This window comes from Chiloscyllium punctatum, chromosome 3 (assembly GCF_047496795.1).
Source record: "Chiloscyllium punctatum isolate Juve2018m chromosome 3, sChiPun1.3, whole genome shotgun sequence".
Classification (NCBI taxonomy): domain Eukaryota; kingdom Metazoa; phylum Chordata; class Chondrichthyes; order Orectolobiformes; family Hemiscylliidae; genus Chiloscyllium; species Chiloscyllium punctatum.
Genome location: NC_092741.1, coordinates 106,975,871 through 106,993,509, shown reverse-complemented (window position 1 = coordinate 106,993,509; position 17,639 = coordinate 106,975,871). Strand labels below are relative to the sequence as shown.

The following is a 17,639-nucleotide window of genomic DNA, read 5'->3' as shown; positions in this document are numbered from 1 at the left end:
CACAGAATCTGTAGAGTTCAGCTACCTTCCCAGAACTACAGCAGACCTCCCCTACTCTCTAGGCAGAATGGAATGTTTCCACTGAAAAGGTCTGGGAACAGAATGAAAGTTATGTTTGCACAGAACAGTGGAATTAGATTTTATCGCAACTAGAATAATAATATCTAAGGTGTAAATTCAAATTTCACCATGAACTTGAAATATATCACGGCTCAACCCAGTGCCTCTGATAAAGCATGTATGGATGTAATGATCTTTATGACAGTTACCTTGCCAAAAAGTAGATTTGCTGCTTCAGTCTCCTTTTGAGAATGGGATGTAAAGGCTCTGCCTTGTCTGATGGAAGAAACCCTAGTGAGTCTACTGAGAAGAAGTTCTTAAATAGAACATAGTTTGTTGCATGACAGCAATCAGGAACAGTTTACTCTGATATGATAGATATCGTTATAAAGACTATGAGGAGATCTACATGCTAAATCTGTCTCCCTCACAATTCTAACCTGTTCTGCCTCTCCCCACCTTATGGCATTATCAGATTTGGTGGAATTTAATCCACTCCTTAGTATTAACCCTTTCAGAGCCTAAAACCTAATGCAACAGAATGCAGTTTCTATTTTCTGAGCCTCTTCTAAGAATTTAGAGCCTCACTTCCTACAATCATTGTCATTCCTCTATGAAGTGCTCACTTTTTTTGTGAATATGGCTTTCTGGGCCCTGAACTTTCTCATACAGTCATAGAGTCATAGCAATGTACAGCACAGAAACAGACCCTTCAGTCCAACTTGTCCATGCCGACCAGATATCCCAACCTAATCTACTCCCATCTGCCAGCACCTGGTCTATTTCCCTCCAAACCCTTCTTATTCATACAACCATCCAGATGCCTTTTAAGTGTTGCAATTGTATCAGATTCCACCACTTCCTCTGGTGGCTCATTCCATACACGCACCACCCTCTGTGTGAAAAAGTTGCCTCTTAGGTCCCTTTTATATCTTTCCCCTCTCATGCTAAACCTATGCCCTATAGTTATGATTTCTATAGTTAATTTCCCTCACCCCAGGGAAAAGACTTTTGTCTATTTACCCTGTCCATGGGTCATCTTAAGCTCTCTTTTAGTGAAAGATTACCTGAACCACATGCAAAAGAAACTATGCTCCTCACTACTCCCCCAGTGATGTGGAGGGAATCCCATGGAATTTCAGAAGAAGATGGTCACTTGTTTTCATAGAATCTGAAAAAGGGTGACCATTTGGTCCATTATACCTGTGTTAGCTCCTTGAGAGCACTAACCAATATGTCCCACTCAATTGCCCTTTCCCAATAGACCTGCAAATTCTCCCCCTTTGATGCTTATTCAATTCCCTTTCAAAAATAATATTGAATATGGTTCTACGCTTTAAGTCAGAGCTTCCGAAAATGCACAATTTCTCCTCACATTCGCTCAGGTTCTTCTGTTAATTAGCTTAATTTTTTTTTGTTCTTTCATGAGATGTGGATGTTGCTGGTTAAGCCATTATTCATTGTCCATTCCTAATTGTTTGGAGAAGATGATGGTAAGTTACCTTCGTGAATCACTGTAGAGTAGGCTTTGGAGTGTTATTAGGAAAGGAGTTTAGGATTCAATCACAGTGAAGGAATGGCAATGTATTTCCAAGTCAATGGTGAGTGTTTGTGTTGCATCATTTAAGTCTGTGCCCTTTGGTTACTGGCCTTTCCATCACTGGAGACAGTTTCTCCCTATTTACTTGATCAAAGCTAAATCATGAGTTTGAAATCCTCTGTTAAATACATCTTAACCTTCTCTGCTTGGAGATTAGGATCTATTTCTACAATGCTTAAGGTATTCTTCATTTGATTGCCTGTTTGATGAATTTCAGTGCTGACAGATCAGTTTAAGTAATGTGGCCGTAACTGTCTCTGGTTATTTTTCCATCTCTAGGGTTTACCTGGTGAGACCGGTCTCAATGGGAAGACAGGGGTGCCAGGTCCTCGGGTTGGTATTTTAATGTTACCACATTTAATTTCCTTTAATTTGTTAAATAACTATCATTATGTACATCAGACATTCAGGGCAGGCTCAGGAAATGTAGTGTCTTATTATTTCCAAGCACAGAGTCACAGCAATGGCCTATGCATGGGATCATCCAGAATACAGGTCACTTGAGTAGCCAGGTTAGATGATGGTCACTATGGTTCAGTATGCATAAGTACAAGAGGTATTTTCAGTCTGAATCTTATATTGTACTGGTGTACTCAAGAAAAAGAATAGTTCACCCTGTAAGTTTAACAAAAGCGAAGGGACAGTAGCAAAGAGCAAAAAATAAAGGGTATGGAACCTTAAGTGTAAAAGGCTGTGCGTGGACAATGAATCAATCCTCCAGCTGCCTTGAGCTTTGCTGAAATCTCAAATGTGCAGTGGAGAGAGGTAGACATTGGTACCCATCTTGCTTATTGTTCTCCTTCATCTCTTGTCTGCATTCGTCATTTGTTTCCCAGAGCTGCATTTAATCCATGAATGATTCTTACAGGAGTCTTGCTAACTGTGATCATTTTGATGATGAAAGAGCTAAATTTTTAATCTTGTGTTTGAAGGACACAGTGAGAAAGGGCAAATTTGTCCAGTTATGTAATGCAAAAATTCCTTCCCATGTGCAACACACACTTTTGCAACTTATCAATTAAATTATAGATGATGGTCTAAGAAAGCATTCAGTTGGGATCTGATGACATTTTATTATTGCAAAATTCCACTGTGTCAATAACAGATTAAAAAGTTTTAGCCACTGGGATCATCTTTTTGAAGGGTGTAGCTTTGCTCAGTAGAATAGTGGGAATGTAAGAGGACTAGAGAAAATCAGACACCTGAGAGCAAGACCCTGAAATCAGAAGACAGCATCTACTTATTTCTGGGCTCTGCAGGAAATCTGGACATAACTTTTGACAGTGAGAGCTATTGAGGAACCTGGCCACTGTGACAGTTTAATAGCAGTTGTACTTTGTATTTGGTGCAGTAAATAACACACAATTTAAGCCATATATTTAAATATATTTGTTCATTTGGGGATGTGCTATTGCTGTATCTGTTGACCTTCAGCTCAAATTATGAAAGCTGGTCTGGCAAAGTCTGCCTAACCTCCATTCAGTTTGGTACTGGCAGTGCAGTGAGAGTGAGCTATTGACTATTCATGACAATGATCATTCCTGAGTTGTCAATAACCTGTGATATGGATTAATTTGAAAAATGTTGTACCAATTTCATTCCCATTTTATCCCATTGCAGGGTCCAGCTGGGAAAGAAGGTATTCCTGGTAAACCTGGACTGAAGGTGATTTTATCTTTACTCTGTCAAATTCCCTTGTTGTCTTATGATGCAATTTTGCAAATAACACAGGGCTCTACTGATGAACAATCTTGGTCCCTTGTAGTATTCATGAAGCTAGTCCAGACAAAGAGAGGAATTGTACATTCATACCTGGAAGCCAGATTTACTGGTTCAATGGAAACAGCACAGCTTTGCGGGGACAATTTGTTTGAAACTGAACCAGTTATTCCAAATCCCATATTTGTTGCTGATCATTTTGACACAACTTCTCATTAATTTGTTACTTTTGGAAACACAGGGCACTCCCATTAACCATATTGATTCATTACATTTACAAAGAGAGAGGCTGCTCAGTGTTCCTGTTTGGCACTCTGTGAACGGAATCTTCTAGCATTGGAGGGAGTGGAGACTCTGCACTGGAGAGGTCTGGAACCTGGACACTTTTAAACCTTTCCTGTATTAATCACATCATCACTGAGTTATTACGGTGACCAAAGAGTCCATTCAGTCCATCGTGTGAGGTAGGAAGGGTCAAGCTCAAGCTCGCCACCCTGCTGTCGATTGAGGGCCTTAAGTAGCCAATTAAAGACCAATTAAGGGCCTCATCCTACCTTGGTCTCAGTTATTTCAGCTCCAGGCAGAATTAAAAGGATCCAGCTCAGCCAACTACTTAATTAGAGACAGGAATTCAATTTGGACCCAGTTTCCTGGTTCCAGGATGTCGTTTAACTCCCTCACTGAGCCCATAGAAAATTAGTTCACAATCAGAGCTAGGGAGTTACAGGAGCCCAGGCTGCAATACATTTCCTTACATTCAAACCCAATGAATTGGAAGCAGGTTAATGGAGGAATATTCAGACTGAGATGTATCTTTCATCACTTTTGGTCAGAAGAATGGTGCAAGGCATAAGTAGGAAGAGTAGGAAAAGCAGCGAAGCTATATCAGTGGAAGATAAAAACCATCAGTTACTATGCATTCACTTGCCAGAGTTGAGAGTGGCATTAAGATTACAAGTCAAGGTTCTTCACATATGATGACTGTTACTGGCTGTGGGTGATCTGCGGGTTGTGTATGCTCAAGCAGGTTTGAGAGTGCTATAGAGTGATATCAGCTTTCTGACAAGACAACATGGGCCAACATGGAGAGGCAATGGCAGAGTGGTATTATCGCTGATCTGTTAGTTCAGAAATCCAGATAATATTACATTGTTGGGAAAACCCATCTGGTTCATTGATATCCTTAAGAGCAGGAAACTGCCATCCTTACCTGCTCTGGACCACATGTAACTCCAGACCCACAGGAATGTAATTGACTCTTAACTCCCCTTTGGGATAGGCAATAAATTCAAAGTTTGTACGAAGATAGGCAATAAATGCTGACCTAGCCTGTGAATGACTGAAAAAAGATTCCACAGGTGAAAATATTTTCACCTTACTAACATACATTTTTGCCAGTTTTCTGATATATTCATTGACACTTTTAAACAATATGCCTGTCCCTCTGTAGTGATCTTGCAGAGGTTATGCAGAGGAAACCCAGTCTGTAATGGGGAATCTGGAGTAAAATCCAACCCATTTCTGCTAAAGTGTGTTGAGTGAGTGAGTATGTGTGTTGAAGGGTAGTGCGGGGTTTTGATGCTATACAGGGAAAGTAAAGCAAAGATCTCTCTCATCTCCCCCCATCCCCAGCACAGAGAATAGGATTCAGAGGGAGCTGTTCTCCTAGATATTTCACAAGTGATAGATGGATCAGAGATGTACTGGCAGTGAATTGGAACAGATTACAAAGCCAAGCTATTAATGTTGGATAATATCCAAGAAGGAGCAAATATAATCAGGAATTCTACAGTAATATCGCTGTTATAGAATCTATAAGACACTGAAGCAGAAGTAGGCTATTCAGTCCATCAAGTCTATCCCACCATTCAATCTAATAATTCTCAACTCCACTTTAACCCTTGATTCCTTTGTCAATTAAAAAATTGTCCATATCAGCCTTGAATGTATTAAGTGATCCAGCGTTGGCAGCCCACTCCGATAAAGAATTCCATAGATTCAGTACCCTCTGAGAGAAGAAATTTGACCTCTGTCTTAAATAGAAGTCCCCTTACACTGAGATTATGCCCTCTGGTCCTAGACTTTCCCACAAAGGAAAACAATCCTTCTGTATCAAATAAAAGCAGATTATTACAGATGCTGGAAACCTTAAACAAATACATGAAGTGCTGGAGAAACTCAGCAGGTCTGAGAGTATTTGTGCAGAGAGAAACAGTTAATCTTTCAAGACTGGAATGACTTTTCCAGCACCATATCTACACTGTCTAATCCCCTAAGAATTTTGTATATTTCAGCAAGATCTCTTCTCATTCTTCTAAGGTCCAACAAGTACAAGCCCAATCTAATCAATATTTTCTCCACGTTTCCAGAGGTTGCCTCAACTGCTAGTATATCTTTCCTTAGATTAGGAACTTGTATAATTTTAGCAGAACATGCCTATTTTTATGCTTCATTCCCTTTGAAATAAAAGCCAACTTTCCATTTGCGTTCCCTATTACCCATTGAATTTGTATGCTAGCAGTTTGTGATTCACGGACCCCAGTTCCGGAGGTTTTCACAGTTTTTCTCCATTTAATTAATATTGAGCAGGGGATTTGAGAGAACTCTTGCAGAAAGAGTTGCTTTATCTAGCAGTGATCCTTGTGAACTGGACAGCACTTTTCAATAGCTACTGCACAGAGGAATCTCTGCTAATGCTCAGCTGTGCACTCACTGTGTAATGAGATCCCTTGAATGTCTGCAAGAGCGCCGTGCCATTCACTGTTGCACAATTGCTTTATCGAAATGGTAATCCTTGTGTTTCTGGTGTAAGACATGGTTTCGGGAAGATCTCATGGAGATGTAAAACAATCCCAGATAGATGGAATGCATTGATTTCCCTCAAAGGAGTTTGAAGGACAGAGTTTGGTGAGCCATGGAAAAGGAAGAGATTAGGATAAATTGTGGCCTCAAAGAGCCAGCACAGGTGAAATAGGCCAAAGCACCTTCTGTACCCTCTCATCCTTTATAGGATTGATGTGCATTTGGAAAATATTGTAAAATTGACCCTTAAAGGGGAGGTGAATGTACAATAGTTTTATAGTTTCATATGATTAGGTTCCCTCCACCATGCCGGCCAGTCAGATCTTTACACTTTGTGGATTTCCAACAGGACTGAAGTTTAAATTGGATGTAAATCTTGCACATCTGTTGTTACACAGCTGAAGTTAATCCTATCTACCTTTCATTAGGGGAACCCAGGCGAAAAAGGGGAAACTGGAGCTCAAGGAGAAAAGGTAAGAGCAATTGTTCCCAAAGTTCAAATATATTGTTTTACAGAGGGTGGTTCGCATGTGGAATGAACTTCCTGAGGAAGTAATGGATGCAGGTACAATTGCAACGTTTAAAATACATTTAGATGCATACATGAAAAAGAAAGGTTTGGAGGAATATGGGCCAGGGGTAGGCAGGTGGGAATGGTTTAGTTTAGGATTATGTTCAACATGGGTTGGTTGGACCAAAGGGTCTGTTTCCACGCTGTATGACTATATGTTGCTATTGGGTCTGGTGATCAAGAGATAAAGGAGACTGGAAATTTTCTGAACTGTGAGCATAGGAAATAGGAAATAGGAAATAGGAATAAGCTATTCAGCTTCTTGAACACCAATGAACAAGATCAACTCCATCTCATTCTCTGGCTCTATCCCCATATCCCTTCATGTCATCTCTGTCTTGAACAGACTCAATGACTTGAACCACCACACCCCTCAGGGGTAGAGAATTTCAGTGATTCACCACCCTCTGAGTGAAGATATTCATTCTGATCCAGGTGCTAATTGTCTATCTCTTGAGACTCAAACCCCAGGTTTTAGCCTCTGGTTTCCTGTCAGTTCTGGGGACAAATGGCTCAAAAAACACAAAGCGGATTGTCCATAGTTTGTGTAGAATCTGCTGTGTGTTGGGAAAATGCCTGTTGAATCTGCTGAGGGCATGTTCTGCACCTGCCTCTACAGAAAACACAGTCATGTCTCAGTATATAGTCATGCCTCATGGTCAGAATGATGTGCATTCACAATCCACTCTCTTGACCTGAGCCTGGAATTTTGCAGACACTCAGAGATGTTAAACTGAGGCCTCTTCAGCAATGTCAGGAATGGAAGAGATTTCATCTTAACATTTTGAAGAAGAACGGGGATGACTATCTGGAGTCCTGGCCAATATTTACCCCTCAGCAATCACTAAAAAGGGTTATTATCTGGTCATATCCATCAAATTACTGTAAGTACTATCGCCATATGAGCAGGTCAGAGGCTAGAAATCCTGCAGCAAGTAACTCACCTTCTTACACCCCAAAGTCTAACCACTATTTACAAGGCACAAATCAGGAGTGTGATAAAATATTTCTACTTGCTTAGATGAGTGTTGAACCAAAAACACTCAAGAATACCATCCAAGTCAAAACAGCTCATTTGATTAACACCACACCCACAAGCACCTATTCCCTCCAATACCAATGGTCATTACCAACAATGTGTACTAGCTACAAGATGTACTTCAAAAATACACTAAGGCTGCTTAGACAGAACATTCCAAACCCATGACCACTGCCAACAAGAAGGAGAAGGGCAGCTGATACATGGGAGCACCACCATTTGAAAGCTCCCCTTTAAGACACTCACCATCCTGACTTGGGAATATATCACCATTCCTTCACTGTCACTGAATATTAATTCTAGAATTCTCTCACTGAGAGTATTATGGGTCGTCTTCCAGCACATAGACTGCAAAAGTTCAAGAAGGCATCTCACCACCACCACCATTCAATGGCAACTAAGGATGGTTCAATAATTGCTGTTCCAGCCAGTGACACCAATGTCCTACAAGTCAATAATGAATTAAAACTGCTGTTTGTGCACAAATTGACAAGAGCCTTTCCTACATAGCAGTTCTACATACCATGAAAATATTTTTTTTTTCCTTTTTGAGAAAGTTGATGCATAAGGAGTGTTTTCTTTCATTAATTGCAAGTGTTCACAGTCACATTGCCAGAGGGAGTAAGTGTTGCAAAACTCCAATACCACAGTCAAAGTGAGGAACTTATTCAGTTGAAAGAAAGACAGACTTGCATTTAAATAGCATGTTTCACAGCCACCAGGCAGGACTTTACAACTGTTTTTGAAGTGTAACTACTGTCCTCACAAACGGCCAGTTTTGTACCAATCTTCACATACAGCAATATGAAAGTGACCAGTTCATCTGTTTAAGTGTTATAGATTGAGAAGTACTAGCCACTCGGGATAAACTCCCCTCCTATTTGTCAGAGTCATTGTTCCAAAGTTGTTTATGCTGATACTTTTTGTGATTCTTCTGATCACTTCTACAGAAACTTTTGAGTCTTCAAACTATTTGCAAGTTCACTGGACAAAGTCCTGGAATCCTTCAATTGTTCAAAGATAAAATATTCTAATGGTCTGCTTTGGCTGCAGTTGATTTCTTAAGAGAAGTCTTGCACGTTCTGGAAGCCGTTTTGTAAGATTTCTTGCGTCCATTTTAAGAACGTAACCCACATATATGTGAGATATGTTTTGTAATCACCCTACAGCCTCAGCCCACCCTATCTCTGTAATCTCCTTCGCACTATAGTCCACTGAGATACTTGTGTTCCTCTAATTCTGGCCTCTTGAGCAAGTTGATTGTAATTGCTCCACAATTAGTCACCATGTTTTCAGTTGGCTGGACCTAAACTCTGAAACTCCTTTCTTACACCCTCCAGCTTTCTAACCCAATTTCTGCCTTTAGGCCACTTTGTCAAATGTACCCCTCCCAAGCTTTTGGTTATCTGACCTAATATTTCCCATTGCTGTGGGGGGACATCACGTTTTAATTTTTAATTATGCCCAAGAGGCATATTGGGATTTTATGTCAAAGAACGAGAGAAGTACAAGTTATTGTTGTTCGCTGTGCTAATGATAGGAGCTAGATCTTGGTTCCTCTTTAGAAATTGTATAAATAAACAGCTAGCATTTTGCATTGCCCAGCACAACCATGCTAATTCATATTCTGTGCATTTTTGTCACATCTAATCTGTTCAGTAATCGCCTGCACTTGCAGGATTTGCTTCAATAAACATTTTGATGCCTGCCATTTCCTAAGTCAGGGATACTGAGAAACCCCAACTCTAAAGCAATGATTTGCTGCCACCTCCTGGTAGCTCTGCGCTACTGATGTTGCCTGTATCCTGTCCCAGCAAAGTTTGAAAAGGTGGGTTTGGGAGGGCAGAGGACAAATGCTAGACTTTTGACTTTACATTCCCTTCATTGAAGGGTGCATTAATAGGCATGTCATTCAAAGGAATGCCCACTTCTTGCAAAGGTGAAAAGGCAGTGAATTTGTGAGGCTTCACAACATGACAGCAAAATGTGGGTATTAATTATTTTAAATTGAGTTTTGAAACCCAAAAATGGATGGCCTCAAATCAGTCCACTTGAGTTTTAAGCTATTATTAACTGGAAAGGATACAAAAATATTTACAAGGATGTTACCAAGATTAAAAGGTTTGAGTTATAAGGAGAAACTGGACAGGCTGGGACTTTTTTCTCTGAAGCATTGGAGGCTGAGGAGTGACTTTATAGAGGTTTACAAAATTATGAGAGACATAGACAAGACAAATAGCCAAGGTCTTTTACTCAGGGCAGAGGAATCCAAAACTAGAGGGAAAAGATTTCAAAAGAACCTGAGGAGTAACTTTTTCACACAGATGGTCGTGCAACTATGGAATGAGCTGCCAGAGGATGTGGTAGAGGCGAGTACAATTACAACATTTAAAAGACATTCGAACAGGTACTTGGATAGGAAAGGTTTAGAAGGATATAAGCCAAGCACAGGTAAATGGGACTAATTCAATTTGGGAAACTTGGTTGTCATGGATGAGTTGGTCAGAAAGATCTGTTTCCATGCATATGACTCTAATACTGAGGTTGGTTAAAGGGTTTGCAACACATTTGCTTGCAGAAGGTGGGATTTCCACATACATATTATAATGAACCTCCCTTCTTAAAATGTAATAGTTACCTGCAGTTAATTTTTGAAAATTCATTTATAAGACCTGGGTGTTGCTGGCTAACCAGCAATTATTGGCTATCCCTAGTTGCTATGGAGAAGATAGGTGAACTGTCACTGCACCACTGCAGTCCTTGTGCTGTAAGTATGTCCAGAATGCATGCTGAAATTGGCTGGATTTCCCAGTCTTCAGGAAGCTGGATATCTCAAAAGAGCTTATAAGGGCCTAGCCTGTCAAGTAAATGTCTTTGTGGCTCTGTTTGCGGGCCAAGAAGAATAAGGTGTGTCCTCCAGCATCCACAAGTCACTCAGTATACAATGACCCATTCACTCTCACCACTGACTGCTCCCTCCACTCCAGCATTTAATACCCCTCCCACTCTAATCACTATCTGCTTCCCTGACTAGTAATGCACATCACTTTGCCACCACCCCCATCTTGCAACCCCTAATCCCTACCCCAAATTTACACAAATACATACATACAAGTGAAATAACTTCACAGAGGCTGGTATCCCATCACCACGTTACCCATTAATTACACGTACATAGTACTTGACACTGGTCTGGCTTCCTAAAAGTCAACTCCCAGAGTGAACAGCACCTTTGACACTCTTGTTTATATTTGTCAGCAGGGCTCCCTGATTGGACCAGGTTAACAGCCTCAATCAGGGAACTCATATTCTATGACGTTCACCTGACCGACCTCGTTACAATCACCACAACATACACACACACATGCACGCACACCCCCAACACACAGAACAGCAAGCATTCTCCACTACAAATCTCATCAGCATTGGACTTGTCAAGCGGGTTTCTACACTATAGGTTTTCATTAGTCAGTCAATTTGAGCTATACGGAGAGGTTGAATAGGCTAGGGCTGTTTTCCCTGGAGCTTCGGAGTCTGAAGGGTGACATCTTAGAGGTTTATAAAATCATGAGGGACATGGATAGCATAAATAAAGTCTTTTCCCTGGGGTGGGGGTGTCCAGAACTAGAGGGCATAGTTTTAGGGTGAGAAGGGAACAATATAAAAGAGACCTAAGGGGCAACCTTTTCACTCAAAGGGTGGTACGTGTATGGAATGAGCTGCCAGAGGAAGTGGTGGAAGCCAGTACAATTGCAACATTTAAAAAGCATCTGGATGGGTATATGAGTAGGAAGGGTTTGGAGGGATATGGGCCGGGTGCTGGCAGGTGGGACTAGATTGGGTTGGGATATCTGGTCAGCATGGATGGGTTGGACCGAAGGGTCTGTTTCCGTGCTGTACACCTCTATGACTCTAAATGACCCATATGTAAGAACCCCACAGGAAACATCGAAAGGAACCCTAAAGTGTAGGAAATATTGCTTCCCAATATCATATAGAACCCCTCCTTAAATCCAGATCGAGTTTCCAAGTGCTATATTCGCCAAGAATTTAATAATAATTCAGTCATTCCAGAGCACACAGATGTTTAGAATGTTTTAATGTTTAAAACATAATGGGAGTATCACAGGATGAAGGCTTGCTGCCGTGTTTTTCATGTGATTTCTGGTATCACATCCTCTGTGATCTCCCAGCTATCTGACTGGAGTAAAATAGTTCCATCAACACTTCTTATGTGCCCCGTCAGGCTCCATTTTCAGAAGCAACCAACTGTGTCTTTGTATGGGGTTGTCTTTTCATTGGTCATTTCAGCATTTTTAAGAGTGATGTCAGCAAGAAAAACAAACCTTGTTTTTCCTTTATTTTCTGCCTCTCTTCCTCTTCCTATCTTCCCCTCATTCTCCTTCCATCTTTCCCCTTTTCTTCCTGTCTCCCACTTTCCCTCATTTTAACTCATTCAGATTTTTGCTCCATCTTTCCTCTCTCCTTTACTCCAGCTCACTGAATAACTCTGTTCTTTGTCAGTCTCTCTCTTTTACTTTCTCTCTCTCCCTCTATTAATAATGTACATTGCTAGGAAGATTAATCATAAGACAGAAGATTGGCCAAACTTTAGAAACTGGCAAAAGATAGATAAAAGTAACAAAGAGGCAGGAATTAGAAGATGTGAGGAAATCAATAAAATATATTTTAAGAAGTTGCTGAAAGCTTTGATAGGTATAAGAAAAAGAGTAGCTAAAGTGAGGCACTTACACTTTGGTTTCATTATGTTTCCTGCTCTGAGATGCATGGGGATATGGGTGTCATGAAAGGTTACTGTGCAGGTACAGCGAGTAATTTAGAAAACTAATAGAATGTTATCATTTATCCTGAATCAAACATAAAGGTAGAGAGGTGATGCTTCAGTTCTACATGGCAATGGTAAGACCACATCTGGAGCACTGTGTGGGTTACTGTACTTACAGGAGGATGATATAGAATTGGAGTTAGTCTAGAAAATTTTCACCAAACTATTAAAAGAAAAATATTGGAGATGCTGGAGGTCTGAAATAAGGGCAGAAAATAGAGGAGAAACTCAGCAGGTTGGCAGCATCTCTGAGAGAGAAATAGAGTTAATAGTTTGAGTCTACTATGACTTCTTCAGATTGAAGAACAGTCATGTTGGAGAGTTATACTGAACCCAAAACATTTTTTTCTCTGAGGGGTCATGAGTCTTTGCAACTCTTTTCCTGAAAGGGTGGTGAAAGAAGAGTCCCTGAATACTTTTAAGGCAGAAGTGGACAGATTCTTGATAAGCAAGAGGCTGAAAGGTTGTCAGGGTAAGCAAGAAGGAGGACTTAGGTTACAATAGATATGATTGAATGGTCGAGCAGATTTGTGGGACCTGAATAGCTTATTCACACTCTTAATTTGTATCTAAGTACATAAGTGTGATTACACGTATGGCCCATTTGAGTTACTGATGATAGCCATATTTTACAGGGTGACAGAGGAGATGCAGGCCATCCTGGCCAAAGTGGGCTGAAAGGAGCAAAGGGAGAACCTGTAAGTGTTTTGAATTGACAGACGGGCTTCAACTATTTTTCAAAGAGAATCTATATTTGGGTAAGTATTCACTAACTTCCTGAATTTTACTGTTGCAGGGTGTGTCCGGGCAAGAAGGACCCAGTGGTGCAAAAGGAGAAAAAGGAACAAAGGTAAAGATGTCATCTCTGAAACCCAGGAACTGCCTGGAGATCCAGAAATGTTGATTCCCTTGTGGAAAAGTCAAAGACCACAAGCATAATCTCAGAGTAAAGGGAAGTCTGAAATGAGGTTCTCTTTCAGATTAGGAAATCTGTAGAATTATTTGCTGCAGTGAGCTGTCAAACTTGGGTCTTTACATTTATTAAAGGCTATAACAGACAGATATTTAATCAAACAATGAAGGATTATTGGGAAAAGGAAGTAATATGGAGTTGAGGATTATCAGATCAGCCATGATTTAATTGAATGGCAGAGCAGTCTTGATGGTTGAATGGCACACGTTTGTTCCTACAACTTATGGTCTATTGTAAAAGGCATACATCACTTGTGCAGGAGCCACAAGGGCAATCAATAACCCTAAATGAAGCACCATGTTGTTCACACTCATTTCAGACAGTTGAGATGCACTATGCGACAGGGTAATAGATGGTGCCACAGCACACCAGAGACAATGATACTGGTCCCACATCTAAACAGGCAGTAAAGAGAGGAGGAACCCAGGCAAAGCAAGAAGGGTGAAGGGAAAAAGGATGATGGTGTTTCTCTCATTCAGATATTTGCACATAATCCCTGCTAGCTTTACAAGTGGTGCAGCTCCTCTGTTCAAAGAACATCATATTACAAGTTGAAATATCTATGACATGACCATTGGTTGAAAAGTTACCCAGTTTAAAAGTTGATGTCATGGCAATAAAACCATTTCTGATGTCTTGGTGAAGGTGAAGGTTTGTTTCAAAGTCATAATGCACATTTTGCAATTTTCAATAAAACACACAAACACAACCTAGTGAGCACAGTAACCCCAGGATTTATTCAAGTAAATAGAGGCATCAAGATGACAAATCATTGCAAAGTTTCTCTTTGACTCTTAAGCTGACTGTTCTTTTCTTGAATTGCAGATCAGAGGAGCATTAATCAGTTTTATCAGGTGTCATGGTTGGGGCAGTGGGAAGAGTGGTATGTGAGGAGACACACTTCACAGAGTTTAGCTGCATGGGAACAGGAGATTCAAATATTTTTGCAAGTATGCAAATTCACAGCAAGATTAGACCATTCAGTCTCTCAAGCTTCGTGCATCATTCAATAGGAACATGGCTGATCTAACTGTGGCTTTACCTCCACTTTCCTATCTATCCCCAATAACATTGACTCCTGTGTTAATCATAGTAAGTCCACCACTACCTTTAAAACATCCAGTGCCTCCACCACTCTCTAGGGGAGAGAATTCCACAGACTTATTACATTCTGAAGGGAAAAATATTCTCCTCACAGAGTCATAGAGTTATACAGCACAGAAACAGGCCCTTGAAGCCAACTCGTTCATGTTTCCTAAACTGAACTAGTCCCATTTGCCTGCATTTTGCCCATGTCCTTCTAAACCTTTCATATCCATGTTACCAATCCAATTGTCTTTTTAAATGTTGTAATTGTACCCACTTCTCTGGCAGCTAGTTCCATACATACACCACCCTCTGCGTGAAAATGTTGCCCCTCAGATCGTTTCCAAATCATTTCCCTCTCAACTTAGACTTATGGCCTCTAGTTTTGGATTCCCCTACCATGGGGAAAATACCTTATCTATGTCCCTCATTATTTTATAAACCTCTGTATGGTCAGTCTCTTATATTTCAGGGATAGAAGTCTCAGCCCATCCAACTTCTCCTCATACCTCAAAACTTCCAGTATCAGTAACATCCTTGTAAATCCTTTTTGTACACTTTCCAAGTTTAATAACATCCTTCATATTGCAGGGCAACCAGAATTGAATACACAGCACTCCAAATGTGGCCTCACCAATGTCTTGTACAATGCCTTGACATCCCAACTCCAGTACTCATTGCTCTGACCAATAAAGGCAAGCATCCAAATGCATTCTTCACCACCCTGTCTACCAGTGACACCACTTTCAAGGAACTTTTTACTTGCACCCAAGGTCTCTCAGTTTGACAACACTCTCCAGGACACTACCATTAACTGGTTTATCTTACCAAAGTGCAACACCTTGCATTTATCTGAATGTACAAAGCCATATTGACTATCCCCAATCAGTCCTTGCCCTTCTAAATGCATGAAGATCCTGTCTTTCAGAATCCCTGCCAACAACGTACCCACCGCTGATGTTAGACTCAGCAGTCTGTTGTTTCCTGACTTTTCCTTGCCGCCTTTCTTAAATAATGACAAATATTAGCCACCTGCCAGTCTTCCAGCACCTCAACTTTGGCTGTTAATGATGCAAATACCTCTGCTGGGAATGCCACAATTTCTTCCCTAGCTTCCCACAATGTCCTGAGATACTTGATCATGTTCTGGGGATTTATCTATCTTTATGCATTTTAAGACCTCCAGCACCTCCTCTTCTGTAATATGGACTCTTTTCAAAGCATCACTATTTATCCCCCGAGTTCCCTGGCGTCCATGTCTTTCTCCATGGTAAATACTGACAAAAAATATTTGTTTAGGATTTCACCAATTGTCTCTGGTTCCACACACAACCTCATTGATCTTTAAGGGGCCCTCTTCTCTCCTAATTACTCTTTTGGCTTTAATGTATTTATAGAATCTCTTTGAATTCTCTTTTACCTTATCTGCCAAAGTTATCTCATGTCCCCTTTATCCCCTCCTGATTTCTTAAATGTACTCCTACACTGTCTATACACTTGAAGTAATTCTCTAGATCCCAGCTATCCATATCCAGTGTTCCCTCCTCCTGCTAGCCTGGCCTTCCACCTTGACAGGAACATGTTGCCCTGAAATCTCATTACCTCACTTATGAAAGCGTCCCACTTGCTAGATATCCCTCTACCTGCTAACAGCCTCCCCCAAACAACTTTTGAAAGTTCCTGTCTAACACTATCAAAATTGGGTTTGTCCCAATTTAGAACTTTAACTTGTGCACCAGATCTATCCTTGCCCAAAACTATTAAAAACTAATAGAATTGTGGTCTCAAAGTGCTCCCCACTTGTACCCCAGTCACTTGCCGTGCCTTATTTCCCAAGCAAGGCAAGTTTTGCCCCTTCGCTCGTACAAGTCATTCTGGTATAACATGCGTTTCATCAATACAAATTGCTATAACGTGATTCACAAATTGTGAATGCTGTTTGGATAAAGCAAACTTTCTACTGAACGGGTATAGCGATTTTCTATAGTTACTTTCTACAGCACGATTTTCTGTAACAGTTTCCACAGCGTGATTTTCAATGGCACGTGGTTGCAGAGGACTGTAGCTCCATGTTGTGGAGGAACGTCTTGGAGGGCTATCTGCATATTGATTGTGAAAGTTTTCCTAAACACACTTTACAAATTCCTCTCTATCCAAGCCCTTAACAATATGACAGTTGCATGTCATTAGCCATGCGGCTGGTGGAACTACCACCCCCACGCTGATTGATGACGTCACTTCCGCCACCCCCCCCCCCATCATGGCCACTTCCACAGCCACGTCCGCCCCTCACAATTCCTCATGCACCACACGTGACATCACTTCCGCCACTCACATCATCGCTGATGTCACACACTCAGTGATTTCTGCCCCACCACTGCCATGTTTGCCACCACTTCTGCCCTCACCAACGCCACTCACCTGCATTCTGCTGACACACCCCCCCCCCCCACCCCCCACAGATCCCACTGTCACCATCCCCGCCCCCCAGAAACCTGAGGGGAACACGACCCCTGCTCATGACTCCACCCCCGTTCCCCCCACCACCACACCCACTCCAGTTACAGGCTCCGCCCCCACTCCCAGCTCCACACCCACACTAGGCCCTAGCTCCCAGCCCTGCCAAGTTTTCACCATCCCCCCCCAGACCTCCCACTCACTGAGGACGAACGATCAGTCCTCAGCAAAGGACTCACCTTCATCCCCCTCTGCCCACGCATCAACGAATTTAATATACGCCGTGACTTCAAACACTTCTTCCGTCGCCTCCGCCTCCGAGCTTACTTTCACATTCAGGACTCCCGCCCACCTTCTGAGGACCCCTTCGCCCGCCTCCAACACACTCCATCCACCTGGACACCCCGTGCTGGCCTATTACCTGCCCTCGACCTCTTCATTTCCAACTGCTGCCGGGACATTAACCGCCTCAACCTGCCTACCCCC

General features: G+C 41.5%; 1 protein-coding gene across 5 annotated transcripts in view; it reads left to right on the top strand.

Annotated features, from left to right (window-relative positions):
- LOC140463703 (uncharacterized) overlaps window positions 1–17,639 on the top strand; it is a 438,200-nt gene that overhangs the window by 259,191 nt on the left and 161,370 nt on the right. For all 5 annotated transcript variants that reach the window (XM_072558071.1, XM_072558067.1, XM_072558062.1 and 2 more), the window contains 5 exons: window positions 1,940–1,993; window positions 3,281–3,325; window positions 6,610–6,654; window positions 13,273–13,335; window positions 13,434–13,487. In XM_072558071.1, the coding sequence (XP_072414172.1) occupies window positions 1,940–1,993; window positions 3,281–3,325; window positions 6,610–6,654; window positions 13,273–13,335; window positions 13,434–13,487 (261 nt within the window). The remainder of the gene's footprint in view (window positions 1–1,939; window positions 1,994–3,280; window positions 3,326–6,609; window positions 6,655–13,272; window positions 13,336–13,433; window positions 13,488–17,639) is intronic.